Here is a 16,698-nt window from a genome sequence, read left to right as displayed (position 1 = left end):
CTTTTAACATATTGATTATTTGACTCCTGGATTTTACTTTTAATCCTCAAAAACAGCATGCTTTTACTTTTCTTAAAGATTAGTTATCATATAAACGAGTTAGATTAACTATAACTGAAAAATAATCTTAATACCCTTATATTTAAGTTTTTTTTCCAAGTTAAGGTGAAAAATGAAAAGGGGACCAAATTTTAAAATAAAAAATGAGAGGCAATTTAGTTTTTTTTTTCAAAAGTAACATAATGTTTTATATTTTATCTAATGTTATTAGATTAAAATTAACTTTGGGGTTTTAAGGTATTAAATACAAAATATGGTGGTTGAATAATGAATATACATGATACGATATGAATAATAATAAAAATAAAATTGGAAATTGTATGTCACCATTTTACCATCAAATTTACTAACAAAGAACTAATTACTATTTTTCTCTTAAAAAGCATCATTTCAATCATTCTCTCCCTCTTCTCCCTCTTCTCCCTCCTCTCCTCTCCTCTCCTCATCCATTCACTATAAAAGATATTCTAATCATTTAATAAAATATCTCTTTTTTCATGTCACAATAAATATAATTATCATACCATCAAACCAGTCACAATCAAACACCATATATTTCTAAACCAATTTAAACTGACTTGAATAAGAAATAAGAGTAGCAAACTAGGTTTAGAAGTTAAACTACATCCCAACGCCACCAAAAAGGAAAAGGAACAAGGAAAAAGGGGGTTACCTGAGTAAATCTCAGTCATAAAAGCAGATATAAGCAGACACTTATTTGACCGAATGTCTGAAAAGTGGAAGTAATTATACACGAAGTCATATAAATTTTCAGCTTTATTCTTCTCAATATGTTAAACTTGACATATCTTGAAGTATTGTAAGTGACATCAAAGTATATCAGATGAATATGGTCAACACCTCATCAAAGTTTGTACAAAAAAGACGCAACAACAAAAAAGTACAAGGTTTTATTTTAAGTGATAACAAAGTAAATGCTGATACCTCTAGATATACGTTAAAAGGAACATAACGATATCCTCTTCTCCGCAGAAATTTTAAGTTACTGTTATAGACATAACGTCTGGCAAATGGAAAGAACTGGTCAGAAATGAAAATTAGTAGTACAAACTCTGCCCTCCTGCCACTGTCATCTTCGTCTCATTCAGCTGGTGCGCTATTGCTCTATCATAATGCTATGAGGTATTCACTCCAGGGTTATAAGGAAAATGGAGCTGCGAATAAGAATATAGCCTCAGATGTGTGGCCAGTCTAAATGTTCAACTGGCGCTTCACTTAAATCCCATGCTCCTTCATTTAACTCGTCAAACAGTTGGTTATATCCCCAACTCGAGTAGCCGAAAAAAAACCAAAAATCATTAGCAGATTGATCTCCTGCTCTGATACTTTTGATAACCAGGCTTGTAGCCACTGGATTTCCAAAATAAACATCTTCTGTGACTCTTATATACCCATTGACAGCTTTGTGAGCCAAACTAACAAGAGGAAAGCTGCGAACACTGACAGGACCTCCATAGAACAGGAGAGCATTTCTTAAAGCTTCTATGTTGTATGAATCCTTAAAGACTTCCCAGCTTATTCGCTTATTAATTATCACACCATGAAAACCTTCTTTTCGGTCTGCAGAAACAATAAGCACTGTTGAGTTATCAAATGGGACTGCATTCACAAGCTTGTAAGAGGCGGTGAGGATTGATCCTACAACAACATGTTGTCCCTCATTGTCCGAGTTGTCTGAAACATGAGAAGCAACATGACTGGAGCCATGCCCCCTAACTGTTCCACCAATTTCACTGTCTTCAGGCACTTGAACTGGCACAGATATATCATGTAACCTTGCCCTTTTCTTGCTTTGCTCACCTGCCTGAGTCCATAAAAATCCTGACAGTTTCAAAATAAAGACTATCATGCCACTGCAGTAAGTATTACAAACTTGAAGTCATGATACCTTTTAACATAGAATGTTCAAACAATAGTAAGAAAGTATACTAAGAGATTCCGTGATACTTTTGAGTAGATTATCTCAACTCTAGGCAGGTAAACAGTCCTTCTAACTAATTCCATATACTTTTGACACATTAAACATCTAAAATGAATGAAAGTCCTGAATTGTGAGCTTTTAACATAATTTCACTTCACATTCAAAAGATCGCGATTGCAGCCATAACCATAATTTGTCCTACAAGAGTTCCAGTGAAGATTAAATTGAGGTTGAACGACATATAGCAAATAATGCAACACTAAAGGAGGACGTTGTGGAATTGAAGCACAATAGGTGCCCATTGCACCTAAACCTTATAACAGGGACATGCAACCAGAAGGACTCAACTCCAGTACTAGTTAAACCAGTCAAAGCGAAAGGTTTGCCATGTCTGCCTTTTTCTCCTTTTCCCTGAATACTTATCTAGCACGAGGAATTCTTATTGAACTTATGTAGGAAAATTTCTATGCAAGAAAGATAATCAAGCTTTGATGCCATAACGCACTAGGGACATAAATGAACTTGCTTAAGTGAATATTTAGAGAGCAATTCCACTGGCAATTTCAACAACACTAGACAAGTATTCAATAGAAGTAGAAAAAAGTCCATTATGGAAAAGTTTTTGGTGTTTATTGTCTGAGTTAGATATGCTTTAAATTATACTTAAGCTACAAGGCCAGCAATGTTTCATTGAAATATTGCAGATAAAATATCAAAAGTGAGCACAGCTCAGATGAGAATATTGAAATGTATGAGAAATACCACTAGAAAAAAAAATCAGAAATCATTTGTACTAGTAGACGAGTAGCATCATTAGAAAATAAGTTCTATGAAAATTACTGAAGATCTTTGGGGATGTTCAATTAATGCATCTATAAGGACATCACATAGTGTAATTGATGCAAAACGTAGTGGAGAGAAAGAAATGGAAGAGGAAATAAAGAGAGGAAAGGAATTAGGGGTTCAGACCTCCACCCTAAAAATGGTTTGACACCAAGGTTATCAAAAGAGCAAAGTCAAATAATATTCATTAACCTCAAAAGAAACAAATAAGTCTATATATAGACCTATAATGAAAATAAGTAAAAGACACCCTAAATAAATAAAAACATAAAATCGATCATAACCAAATTCCTATAAGAGGAATTATGTTAGCACAACCTGCACAGACACACACGCTATCAAATCCTATCAATGATGATTGCATCAATAACGATATCTAAGAAGTCAGGAGTTCAAACAATAAAAGCAACTTTTTCAGAAATAAAGTAAAATTGTACACATCTCCTCTCTCCAAACCCTACATTAGTGGGAGCCCTCATGCACCGGGATGCCTTTTTTCATCAAAGAAAAGAAAAATACTAGAAAATACTTGGATCATACAGTGATAAAAGATATATGAGGATTCTTTTCATGAATAACATTACTGAAGCAAATGTTGGATGAAAGAAATGGAATTGTATAATCAAAACCTGGAGATGCGGTTTTTGTCTCATGTAAATTAATAGTACTAAATAACATCTTATGAAAATCACTTTCAAGGCAAATGAAACAGCTGGAAATATGCCTATAGCTTCAGAAGAGTCAAGCTATATGTACCTTTATGCTTATTTAGATAGTGAACATTGCTTCCATGAGACTCCAAAAATTCAAAAATATTGATGACTGACATGTCACCCTCATAAGAAATAGCAGTTTTATTTTCTGCTGGAAAAAGCAATAATGTTGGATAGAGCTCCTCCTGCATATTTTCCATTGCAAAAGTATATTATAAAAATACGAAACGGTACATAGAACACTTAAATATTGAATTCATTCCTCTACATATTAAGTGTTCATGAAACAGAGATAGAAAATTCTTGTAAAAACATCAGGCTTACAGGTTATCAGCAGGATAATCAACTTCATAAATATTAACATACTAAATGAAAAAAAAATCATATTAAAAATCATGTTAGATCTTTGCAAAAAGATTTAATATTTTCTAAACCATTGAGAACCCTATGAGATCTTAAAACCCCAATCCCAAGGGGAAAAAAGTTGAAAGCACTTGCTCTCTCTTCTCTAATCCATGTCCCAAGGCATAATGTATAGCTTAGAGATATTAAAACATTTTTCACATTTTTAACATAAATATTCTAGTCAGTGTATTGAAAGGCGGCTACGAATTGCGAGCGATCACCCCACCGCCTAGTGCCCAAGCGAAAGGCGTGATCTAACAATTTAATATTTAAAAAAAATAAAAAATAATTGTATATATGAGTCAGGTTTTCTTTCCCACCACTCTCTCTTCCCCACGTGACTATCTCTTTCCCAACTCTTTTCCACCACTCTCTCTCTTTCCCACATGGCTTCTTCATCTTTCCCAACCCTTTTCCACCACTCTCTCTTTTCCACGTGGCCTCTTTATCTTTTCAAACACTCTCTCTTTTCCATTGTTAAAGCACATAGAAAGAAAGACAAAAAAAAGTGGGTGGTTTCGAAGCCAGAGAGAAAGAAAAGAAGAAGAAAAAGAAGAGAATGAGGAGGAGATAAGGCAATCGGCAATCTTCAGCCCGCTACGCAACTTAGTAGTCCACCACGCGACTTGGCAGCCTGCCAAGTTCACCTAGGCAGTCTAGTCGCCAATAGGTCACCGCTTTTCAATATAATGATTCTACTACAACTCAAACTGCTCCATAAGATGAAATCAAACTACATAGAGGATGGACTGTCCCTAAGAACCACAAATTGTCAAGCAATAGGAATTACCCTCAACCAAGGACTTGACCGGAGGTTAAATTCATTCATTTAAAATCAACAACCAACCTTTCAAAATTTTTGTTCCAACCAATTAATGTATTAGCCCAAAAATATCCAAAATAGTATGTTAATACTATAAGTCAACGATGGCCATGCCGGTCGGCACAGAACATGCCGATGGTGGCAAGGCACCTGAAACGGGGTGTGCTAGCAGCACACCCCCGTGCCAAGTCGTGCCAAGCCATGTTGGTCCAGCATGGGTGCGTGCCAATCCATACTGATATGGAGCTTATTATTTATAACTTTTTTATTTCCATTAATCATCATTAATCAACTTTAGATATTTTCTTAACAAATATAATGTCATATGGAGCCATTTTTTTACTTCTTATCTTAATCAATCATTATCAATTAACTTTAGTCATTTTCTTATTATATATATTTCTATTAGAATGACAACTCATGCCTAATTTTCATTTCTCATAATCTAATTTTCAATCATATCATAATTAATTCACGTTTTATCATCTAATCTTATTTCTTTTTTGTCTTTTTCTTATTTCCATCCATCAACTCTTTTAAATGTCTCTAAAGCTCTCACAAATTGTTAAACACAATTAACACCTCTTCTTAACACATTTCTCAACTCCTCTCAACCGTAGCTCTCTTTAGTCTTTATATTTCACTCTTTCTCTCTCCCTATTTTATTAATAACTTCTACTCCAACGATATTCTTCAACGGTGATGAGCATGATGACAAGCCTCAGCAATGAGCTCATCTTCTCCGACAAATTTTTCATAGCTTGTGTATATGTGAGTTCCTTTTGGTAATCTTTTTTCTTTTATACTCTTAAGTTTTTATTTTTTGTTTTATATTTTAAAAACTAATTTAGGGTTACAAATATTAAATCTAGCTCAATTTGCTACATCTATTATTTGGAAGGATCTTTTTGCATAAGTCTAACATTTTGGTGCTATTATAGAGTGTTTAATCATTATTATTAGTGTTAATGAATATATTCAATCATATTGTGCATCAAATAATATTTATATTCGACTAATTGCTGTTTCTAATAAAATAGGCCATTTATAAAAATAATATAAAAGACTATAATATAGATTTTAATACATATATTTAAATCAAAAATCAAATCTTGATGTGACGAAAACTCAAAAACATCTCTAAGTATATCCTAACTAATTATATCTTCCTATTGCTTTAAAATGAAATGTTGATAGTAAATTCTCATCCAAACTCTTGCACTGGAGATATGGAATTATTTCTAAACACATGGCAGTGTGTACAAAGAAAGAGGGAAGGTGTAACAGAAGTATGTATCCAAGAAGAAATAAATATTTAAAGCAATTAATTTGTCGAGTTAATGTAAAAATGGCTTATCCCGCGATGCTCTGACAGAAAAGTAAAGTTCTGAAACTGATTTCCAAATTAATTACCATGCCTTTTGGTCTTAAGAATGGGTAACAGTCATTTTGTGTGCAATCCATCAAGTAGATAAGTGGTGGACCATTCAGGGGAAATTCCTCAATCTTATCTGCAAGACAAAAGCAAAAGGCTTAGGTTTCAAAGATTCTTTCTAACTAAACAGGTCAAATCATATTAAGTTGAGCACAATTTTAAAAGAAAGGAATGTTCTTTACAAAACATCTGATATAACAAAACACAACCATTAGATGCTTTAATGCTTATAACACAGTTTATAAGTTCATAACATTGTGTACTTCAAATTTTCAGAGTATCATATGTTCATACATTTAATGCTTACAAAACAATTTCTGAGTGCAGTATAATGTACTGAAAGTTGTCATATATTCATGTATGAAGACAACTGCAGCATCGTCCACTCAGATCATGTTGCAGATAGAGCATAAACACTGGATACTAGATTAATCCCCCATCCCTCGAAAGAACCCAAAATCCACCCAAAACAGAAAAGGCCACCCTAAAGGAAAGATGACAATATTTGAATCATAGGCGACGTAAAAGGTTATTGCACAGTAAATCATCACTTACTACCTTTCATATGCAGAGGATCCATGTCCTTGGATTGAAAGTTTGACATGGCCATAAAGCTCTTGAAAGTTCTATATACTTCACGGACAATCAGTTCCATCCTCTGGCAAAATCCACACCAGGGACTGCTAAAGAGCACCAAAACATCCATCTTCCAAGGAGACAAAAAAATTTCAGAGTTGATAAATGACACTTCATTTTTGACTTCACAGGTTCTAAAACCCATAACCAGTTCACAGAATGTACTGGCTGTCACTTGAGGTATAGAATTAGCCTCATGGAAGTCTAGATTAACAAATGGTGGCCTTGGGGAGTCCTTTGAACTTGCAATAGAGGAAGCAGAATGTTGATATGGTGTAAGACTTCCATTCAGAAACTTGTCTACAAAATTAACTACAGACAAGTAGCTAATATCTGCTTCCTCGGGAAAGACAAAATGTTGTTGCTGAATTGGATCAAGTATAACCAAAGAAGGAATCTTAGATCCAGCAGTCAAGGCTCTCAAAAGCCGATACCCACCATCAGAGAAATAGAAGGAACCTACAAAAGGTTGACGTTCATCATGCAGGTCATCCAATTTGCTCATGGATCTTTCAGATAGTACTGCACCATCTCCATCAAAACTCATCAAAGAATAGGCAGAATTTTGTCCATTTTCATCGGGATATGCCTCTAGGCTGCCATCAACATTATCAACATGATCCTTGGTGTCTTCCGCAGGATTTGTTGATTTATGATAATATTGGAAAGATTTTCCATATTGCTGAATGAATGATTCAGACTTCTCCTGCTTAGAACTTTTACTCCTCCCATTAGCCTGCATGCTCCTGAAAGAACTTGTCTCATCTTTCACTTCCTCAGCTAATGTATCTGCAAGTTGACAATCACTGCCTTCATTATAATAGGACTGTTCCTCAAGATTGGTTTCAGTATCAGTGTGCTCAGGTTTATTTCCTTCATCCACTTCAGTAATACCAGTAGCATCCACTAGATCACCATTGTTCATGTCAACATATTTTGGAGAAGCTTTCTCAAGCAATTTAGAAGGTAAATCAGTCTCCAGATCTGCAGTTTCAGATTTCTCCCCTTCATCCACTGAAATTATGTCACTAGCAGCTAGATCGTCATTCGTCGTACTGATGGAGTGCCCAAAATCTTTTTCAAGAATCTCAGAAGTTTTGTCCTTTGCATTGGTCACTACACTATCGATAATGTTGCTTGATTGGTCAATTCCCTCATGAGTTGGCAAGGAGTCGACCACTTGGACGTCAAAATCATCAGACAACAGTTGAAAGCCAACTTCCTTAGCTAATAAGCTCATTTTGGCTTCCTTAGTTTCATGTGTAGGTTTTGCTTGGTGAAGCAATTGCGTTAGAATATCATACAAAGAATTTCCTTTATTATCATGATCCGTGTTTTTAAGTGAAATAGTTTCACCATTATTAACTATCATTATAGCCATATTTTCCTTGATTTTCATAATCTTAGGGTCTTGATGATCCACTCTTGTGTGATAATTCGAGGGGTCTGTGATACTTTTACTCCTTAATCCAGAAGGACGTCGTAGCAAGCTAGTAGCAGAATTACTTCTTCCTACTCCCCCATCCATCTGGTATGTTAGCTGATTGTGCCATGCAAACCTTCTAAGAACCTCGAGTGCTAACTTGCTCTCTTCTTGAACTTTTGATAATTCTGATGACCTATCAACAAAAAGAACGATTGAAGGCCTATTTGCTGGAAATGCAGCCTCAACATTGTTCCCATCAACATCAAGCTACAAGAAGAAATTCGAAAGTTCTAGAGTTATTTTCTTAGTTATATTACTCCATCAATATACTATGCTCTATGTAATCAGATCAAAATAAACATCTTTATAAACTTGCGGGTTAAGAGGAACTTGTGAAATCAGCAAATTCCAGCCATGAAACAGACTGAATAGTTATAATAAATCCAACAACCATGACTGAAATGCTCAACCAGATTTAAATATTTAAATATCAAGAGATACATATCATTCACAGTTTACTTTGTGGGCCAATCTCTACTCATATGATAGCAATAGTAACTTACTAAGAACTAAGAACTTATATAGGATAAATATGCATAAAAATTTTAAACCATTATATACTCCCATGCATCTAATAAGATAGTATATGAAGCCAACAAATAAGCTCTTGCATACGTTAATAAATGATTTGACATTCAAAAAAGGTGGTTGATTGGGAAATGTATAATGACCTCCTTTACGAGAGACTGATGATCTTGCAAGACGGTTCTAAGGTCATCTCCTTCTTCAACAATCACTGAACAATTGGGGCATCCTGAAAATTTAATCACAAGTAGCCATTTCTCTGGATAGACATCCAAGAAAGGCAAGAGAGATCTTTCAGATACTAGAGCAAATCTCTGCCTCTCAGGAGGTAAAAAATGTTCTCTTGCAATAGCTGCAAACTTTGTGTAGAAGGATTCAAAATGACGAAACTCTTCCAGTGTACATGACACAGTATCAGTAGTAGAATCTTTATTTTCAGTTCTCTGTGAGACACTCTGATTTGCCAAGGTAAATCCTCCCTTCCAAGGAGAACCAGTAAGCAGATCTTCAACACCATATGTTAGCTCTTCATTATCCATAACCTGTTTTCAATCCAAAGCAACTCATAAAAGAGGGCATCTCATTAACTGATACCAAAAGAAGAAGAAAGAGGAGTGCATCAGAAAGAACACGCAAACCTTCTCGTTAATGCCGAGAAGTTCCAGTTGGCCATCTGATTCTCTGGAGATGACTCCACCAGGGGTGTCAACTGCAAAATACAAATGCACATGGAATCTAAATATCCAAGAGTCAAGTTTATAGTAATTCAATAGTCAGAAGATAATGGACAAACAAAGTCAAATAGAGAAAGTGGTAGAAGTTTTGGGGGGGACACCCAAAAGGTTCAACTAGCATAACCTTAAGAAGAAATCTATTTTCATCCATGCACTTGTCCACACAACAAAAAGTATCATTCTAAGTGCATCATAGGAAACAATTGCGTGCAATTTGTCGTTATCCTGTCTCAAGAGTCAGGACTCAAGATATATGAGCAGGAATAGATACTGAAGAACTAATTCAGACTAAATTTTCATTTTCAAAAATTCAAAGTAGCATAGGATTTTAGACAATACAATGACAGTAATAGAATTAATTCTTTTTATTTGATAGCTCAACATGAAATAAGCAAATAGTAAACGGCAAGCCCTTGATCCGATGGCTTGTTAGTTATTACAAGTGCAAATAGCATCTGATCAGAAAGTATCATATTATTAGCCTAGTGCTCAGTGACACTGTCTCAAGAAATACTCAAACGACAGTTAGAAGGCTAATTTCCCAATCAATGAACAAAAGCAACATTTCAATATTAGATTCTATTTTCAATAAAGATGGAAACGAACATTCCCGTTAAGATTATTAGTTCTAATAGATATTCATTTTCTATGTGCAGATTGCTGTTCACATGAGATAAATAAGTTCCCAAAATGGTGTCATCAAGAATATATAACAGGTTGAGATAACACACCATTCTGTGAATGATTTTTTAAAGATGGAGGGCATTCATAATCCCCAGAACTTTTTTTATGTGACAATTTGGCAGACCATCCACAGAACTCAAGGAGAAGTACAGATCTATCAGTTGATTGGAGAAAATTCTCTAGATCTTCTTGAGTATTCAGGGACTTCAATGGAACCTCCTCATGTTTCAGTGACATAATATAAAGAATCGAAGATAGTATCTTCTTTGCACGAAGCCTCCCATGATACTTGTATGACATAGAATGATGATAGTAGAGTATATTTATTCCCTTAGAAGCACCAAGAACATCTGCTAGCATCTTCTCCGAATTTCTATAAACAACCATCAACCTTAGAAGGCCCAACTCTTCTCCGTTAACAACAACCCGATTCTTTATTTCCTTCATCAAGGATCGTGACTCACCAGACCCTGTAGATCAGTAACAGAAGCTCAAAATTTAGATACAAAAAACATGTGACTGCAAAATAAAAGATACTATTAAATGAGTAATATCCACAGAACAGCCATCGCCTAGAACAAGTCAATGCAGCATCAATTATATACTAGTATTAGACTATTAATAAGAGAGATAGTTACATAAGTTGTTTCAATATGCTTCACTTTTTCTTTAGAGAAGCTGTGGTGGGCAAATCATTAAAGTTAGCAGAATACAAAGAGCTGATAACATATTCATTAAACCACAACAAACAAATTTATAAGACTTGCTGTAGGATTCAATGAAATTCAACTTGTGGTGCAAGTTAAAGCCAATAATTAATCAAACTTGCAGAGGTATCAAAATATGTTACAACCCTAGGGGAAGGTGTAACCAAGCTCAGTCCAGGTGGGGACCGAGAGGAAGCCAAGAGCACTAGCAGTGCTCTCAGCCAGGGGTGTGCACAAGATGTTCGGTGGCTGCTGTCAGGGATTCGACCTAGCCTGGCCTTAGCCATGGGATGTGAAGAGAGCAGCCATGTATAAGACCAAGCACGAAAAGGAAGGAAGGAGGCCGAGGCAAGGGGAGCTCTCGGCCAGAGCAGTGCTCAGCTAGGGAGGGTGGCTGCGCGCGAGAAAGGGAGAACAGCTAGGGTTTGGCAGAGAGAGAGAGAAGGGGAGGTTCGACATGATTTGGCTAGGTTGCACTCCACAACTTATATAGGAGGCTAGCTCTATTAGACCCGCCTTAGCTAAATTGGCTAAGACACAACAACTCAATTACTAACTTAGTTTGAATTGAACCCCATACATAGACCCAAACGAAAGATAATAAGTAAATAAATATTACAAAAGCAAATGACTTTGACCAACTCACAGATTTGAGCTAACTAGGCCTAACACTTGACCCGAATTATAATGATTCAACACATTTCCATACACCTTGACCACAAGGTGAGAACTTCAGAAACTACGCCGTGTAGTCTGATTTAGCCATCCAAGTTGTATCATCCTTAGAGTTGGCCTCATTTGGTTCCTTCATTAACATGATAGTAGTCAGTCTTGCACACCTATGCCCTTAGACAAACTTTTCGATGCAATAGTAGAATAAGCCCTTCTCTATACTTTCATCATCTTGAGCCGATGTAAGATGTTGTGTAGGAGGTCGTGGTTGTTCTTGGAATGTTGTTAGCATCATAAGACCAAAGCTAACCACGAGTGATCAAGCCAGCCCGTGCGTATCCTCAAGAGAACAAGATCAAGCCGCCTTCACCTTAGCTTGGATGTCACGACGGGGCTCGCAAATAAAAGAACTCCAGAGAGAGAATGCCGACAATTATCGAACTCGATTGGATATCCTCTCAAACTCGTCTTGATAGACACAAGTAAAGATTATTTGTGTGAGTTTGGAGAGAATAGCCTCAAAGTCTTCGTACTCAGATGACCCAAAACATGGGCAAATAGCCTTTCTGAGCATGTCCCGTGCCCAAAATGAATTGTTCTGTTATGTCAATTGGAACCACCGGATCGCGACATCCTCTAGATAAAAAGAAGCCGGTGTGACCTTATGCTCCTTCAGTGTGCCTTGGAACAAGAAGAATTACTCCGCACAATAAACCTAATCAAGCAGGTCTCCACCGCTGAATTTCGAAAAATCAAACCACATGGTTCAACATTGGATCGTTGGTCCGCGAAGGTCCCCATATTCAAAGTCTTCTCGGCAATGGTAGGGCTCCTCAGTTATCCTCTAATATTGTTGCTACAGCTTGTGTCGCTCAGCTCACATAGTGTGCGAGGTGGTGACACAAGTCCATGGTTGCATGGTATCTGCCCTCGAGCGTGCTGGTTGCTCTTGAATTTGGTGTGGGCAGCAATGGGGCAAGTACTAGGGGTGTAAACGAGCCGAGCCTGAGCGAGAGCCAGAGGCTCGGCTTGAAATTACTTTCGAGCCTCATAATGTTGCTCAGGCTCGGCTGAGCCGAGCTCGAGCTGAGCCTACCCGAGCCCGAGCAAAGCTCGGGCTCAATTAGAGGATAAGGCGGTGGCGACGTGGGCGGTGGCAACATGGACAGCGGCTTGCCGAAGGAGTCAGAGACGGATGGAGGAGGAGGTGACGACGAGGAGATGGTGAATGAAGGGGGAAGAGGAAGCCGACGGAGTGAACGAGGAGGAGGCCAACGGCGAAGTAGGAGGAGGAAGCCGATAGAGAGGAAGGCGTGGCGCCGAGGTGGTGGCTTGCCGTCATTGCCGATGGAGGCCGACGAAGAGGGAGGAGGTGGCGGCGCGTGGGGTGAAGTTAGGAGTGGTGATCGGGTGGATGAGGGTGAGGGTGAGGGTGAAGGTGAGGGTGGGGTGGGTGGGGGAATTGAGGATGGGGAAGATGATGTGATGGGCTGATTAATGAGAGTGGGATAGGTGAGGGTAGATGAGGGTGGTGAATGTTGAATGTGTTACGGGTGAGGATGGGTTAGTGAGGGACACGTGGCAATATTTCTTTATGCCACGTGTCCTTAGTTATAAGGAGTCAGGCTATCGAGCCTATCGAGTCGAGCCTGAGCGAGCCGGCTCCAGCTTAGGCTCGGCTCGATATTAATTTCGAGCCTATTATGATGGCTCGAGCTCGGCTCAGCTCTGATCGAGCCGAGCCGGACTCGAGCTTCACCCGAGTCGAGCCCGAGCTGCTCGTCAAGCCTGACAGCCCTAGCAAGTACTGACGGGTGGAAGGGTTGCGTCTCTATGCATAGACAGTTGTAGGGGAGGCAGTATAAAGTTGCGCACTGCTGTAGCCATGACGACCATGTTAGGTGATTCGATCATTGGCTCGGATAGTTCTTCATCTCAAGGACACGAGTGTTCTCTGGTGTTCTCCACGTGGCTAATTTCAACTGGTGAAGAAAGAGCACATTATAACCATCAATGATGTCATATACACTTATGGGGCTAGTGCAACCCCGATCTTAGGTTCCATCAATGGATCAAGCGAATTCATGGTTGGCATCAACAGACTCAAGTTGATGGTGCCTCTTCTTGCTGCCATAAAGTGTGCGGAGGCTATGAACCAAGCTCAGTCCAAGTTGGGTCTGAGGGTAAGCCAAGTATTAGGGGTGCTCTTGACTAGGGTTGCATGCAAGACGATTAGTGGTTGTTGTTAGAGATTCGGCATGGCCTAGTCTCAGTTGTGTGATAGTGATGAGGTAGCCATGTGTGGGGTCGAGCGAGACAAGTAAGGAAGCCGAGGCAAGGGATGCTCATAACCAAGGTAGAAACTCTTGGCTAGAGAGGGTGGTTGCACACGCAAGAAAAGGGAGAACAACTAGGGGTTGACCAAAGTTGGGGATAGAGAGAGAGAGAGAGAGCTAGATTAGATTCAACATGACCTAGCTAGGCACTCCACAACTTATATAGGAGGCTAGCTCGACTAGATCCGCTTTGGCTAAATTGGCTAAGATCCAACAATTCAATAGCTAATTTAATTCAGACTAAACCATACATGGACCTAAATAAAAGATAATAAGTAAATAACTAATACAAAAGCAAATGACTCAACCAACTCATGGGCACAGGCTAACTAAAACTCGAACTCGACTTAGACCGTAACAAAAGTTACAAAATAAAGTAGCTAGTCAATAACCAAAGAGAACAAGGGAAATAATAACGAGGTATGCATAATATAAGCATCAGGAGATAGGTCGTTTCTCTTACATCAATATCTTTTATCACTCACGGTCTCATGGGGTAAATAATTTTTTCTAGACTCAACAGATACTATGGTCATACCTACTATACTCCACATGATGAGCATCCACTATTTAAGCATAATTTCAAATGCTTGTCTAGTAGCTTTTGACATATCAAATTATGAAATAATCTAGACTAATCAAAATAACGTAGAAAATGGTTCACTACATTGTCATGCTAATCTGTGGGAAACATGGATCAATCTCAAGCAGTACGCGCAGCTACAATAAGCAATATATAATCAGATTTTTTAGGTTACAAGTCTGAGCCCTACCTCTCTATATTAAAACCACGGAAACCATCCTTCATGACAATCCAAGCTCTTTCTTTCAAATTTTCCATTTTATTCAACTCAATCAACAAACTCTAATCTGTTCATCCAACAATGTGTTAAAAGACGAAAAGTAAAAGAAAACAAATTTACTTGATCAATGGATTGTTTTTGAAAATAAATTAAAACCTCAAACAAACTTGGAAAATATTGACATAAAATAAATTACGCCACTTAAAGCACCAAAATACAGTTCCATGAGAAAACATCTAGAAACGGTGCTTCACCAATACTACAAAATAAAATACTGAATTATTCCAATCATAGACAAGGAGTTGCTCCTGTACTGCTTTACACATTAGCTATTCATGGGAACAACTTCCAACATCCCACAATGTAGATATGACTAATATGACCAGATGGTTTCTAAACCATAAATAAAGTACCAGAATCCTCCAATATCACTCCAAAGTATATCAGCCATAGTTGTTGTAGTACTTAACTACATATCTAGTAAGATATGTAGTACATAGTTGTCTCAACATCCCAATGTCGGAACATGAAAAAGAACACCAAGAGTATAGCTCATTTTATTTGTGTTATTCTAATTCTTTTCAATCTAGTTACAAAATTCTGGCTATGCTGGATTATTTATATGGAAAGAAGTTGCATAGTTTAATAAAACAATTGCATGCGGTAATGTGATGTAAAGGTATCACTATGGATTTCCACAGGTAATTGAAAACTTATTCATCTAGAAAAAAAATCCAAAAACGTAATACTAATGTTGAAATAGGTCTATTTTAGGAAAAAAAAATTACTGTATTTATAATGCCAAGACAGGCCTATCCACTCAAGTTGATGCACGCATTGTACGAAGTGTACCTTGGAATTAGGTCGATTGTCTACTACATCTTTATCCTCAAACATGAACGATGGAGCACAACCCGATTCCAGAACAATTAATGCACAAAAGATCAGTCTTTAGCAGACAAATTTCATCCCACAGAAAAAGCTCAGAAGAAGCTAGAGAAAAAGGAAGTACTCTAGTAATCTAATTCATGCATTAAGAACCCAATCCGGGTATCAGGAACCGTACTCAGATCAAGTAAAGGCACACTTCCTCAAGTCAAGCATCAACCTAAATCAATCGAAAAACATTAGGAACGATTTCGTAACCGTCCAAAATTTGAAAGGAAAAAATATATGTAAGTTCTTCATCTTTCTATCAAGAACTTTATTAATCACTCCATCAATTCTCGATCGCAAGAAGAAAGTATAGGGGGAGAGAGAGAGATAGGTAAAGGGGGGCCTTACAAGGGACGGTGACCACGATAAGGATGTTCAGATGGAGACGGATCTGAGAGGAGAAGTTTCTCTTGGTGAGAGTCAGCCATTCCAATCTTGAATCCGAGCTCCCCACGTGATCGCCGCTCATCTTTTCTCCTCCGGAATCGAACACGGCCTTCGCCGAAGACAAAAGGAGTAGCATCGAGGAGATTGCGACGAGGGATAGCTTCGGCTCTCCCATATTCCGCTCTACCACGCCGGGAAGCGCGCAGGTGTTTGTCCTAAAGTTCAATGGCAACTCCCCCTCACTTCTAAGTTCTAAATCCCCGGGCTCTTTGCATTTATACCCTTCAAAGTCACCTAAATTATGAGCGACTCTTATGAATTGTTTATATATATATATATATATATTAGAGATTTTAAACTCATGCGGTTTGTTTCCGTTTCAACTTACTCTCATTTACTTCAAATTAAAGCACTTCACTATATGGTCTATATAATTTATTTATTTTGTTGAAAAGTGAGAATTTAATGACATCCTACTGATATTTTGACTTACAAACTCTCATACAATATGAGCCCAAGCATTATTCCATTAGCTACACTAAGTTAATTAGCTATAAAAAACATAATTAAT

General features: G+C 37.7%; 1 protein-coding gene across 5 annotated transcripts; it reads right to left on the bottom strand.

The window, feature by feature from the left end:
* Positions 1-817: 817 nt before the first annotated feature.
* LOC140766704 (uncharacterized) lies at positions 818-16,360 on the bottom strand. 5 transcript variants are annotated; one of them, XM_073106271.1, is made up of 10 exons: positions 16,089-16,220; positions 15,657-15,912; positions 14,775-14,871; positions 10,334-10,756; positions 9,507-9,577; positions 9,015-9,410; positions 6,780-8,550; positions 6,200-6,297; positions 3,602-3,743; positions 818-1,902 (listed from the first exon to the last, which is right to left on the bottom strand). In XM_073106271.1, exons 4-10 carry the CDS (start codon positions 10,731-10,733, stop codon positions 1,256-1,258), a joined length of 3,525 nt encoding a protein of 1,174 aa, XP_072962372.1. In that variant the 5' UTR covers positions 10,734-10,756; positions 14,775-14,871; positions 15,657-15,912; positions 16,089-16,220; the 3' UTR covers positions 818-1,255. The 5 variants fall into 5 exon arrangements, 4 of the variants coding, with proteins under 4 accessions (XP_072962372.1, XP_072962373.1, XP_072962374.1 ...); XM_073106272.1 differs by lacking the exon at positions 14,775-14,871; XM_073106273.1 differs by lacking the exon at positions 15,657-15,912 and having other exon boundaries at positions 16,089-16,211.
* Between the last annotated feature and the right edge of the window lie 338 nt (positions 16,361-16,698).

This window comes from Typha angustifolia, chromosome 9 (assembly GCF_048772165.1).
Source record: "Typha angustifolia cultivar Huaian chromosome 9, ASM4877216v1, whole genome shotgun sequence".
Classification (NCBI taxonomy): Eukaryota; Viridiplantae; Streptophyta; class Magnoliopsida; order Poales; family Typhaceae; genus Typha; species Typha angustifolia.
Note: the sequence above shows the minus strand (reverse complement) of the source record. Positions and strands in the feature narration are given on the sequence as shown.

What these genes read in the sequence shown, in the direction of transcription:
- LOC140766704 (XM_073106270.1), bottom strand. Translation starts at nt 16,302, where the DNA reads ATGGGAGAGCCGAAGCTATCCCTCGTCGCAATCTCCTCGATGCTACTC. An exon ending in ATCAGTCTCTCGTAAAGGAG is followed by an intron (nt 8,551 to 9,014) that starts GTCATTATACAT and finishes TTCTTCTTGTAG; the next exon opens with CTTGATGTTGATGGGAACAA. An exon ending in GGATCCTCTGCATATGAAAG is followed by an intron (nt 6,298 to 6,779) that starts GTAGTAAGTGAT and finishes TTTGTCTTGCAG; the next exon opens with ATAAGATTGAGGAATTTCCC.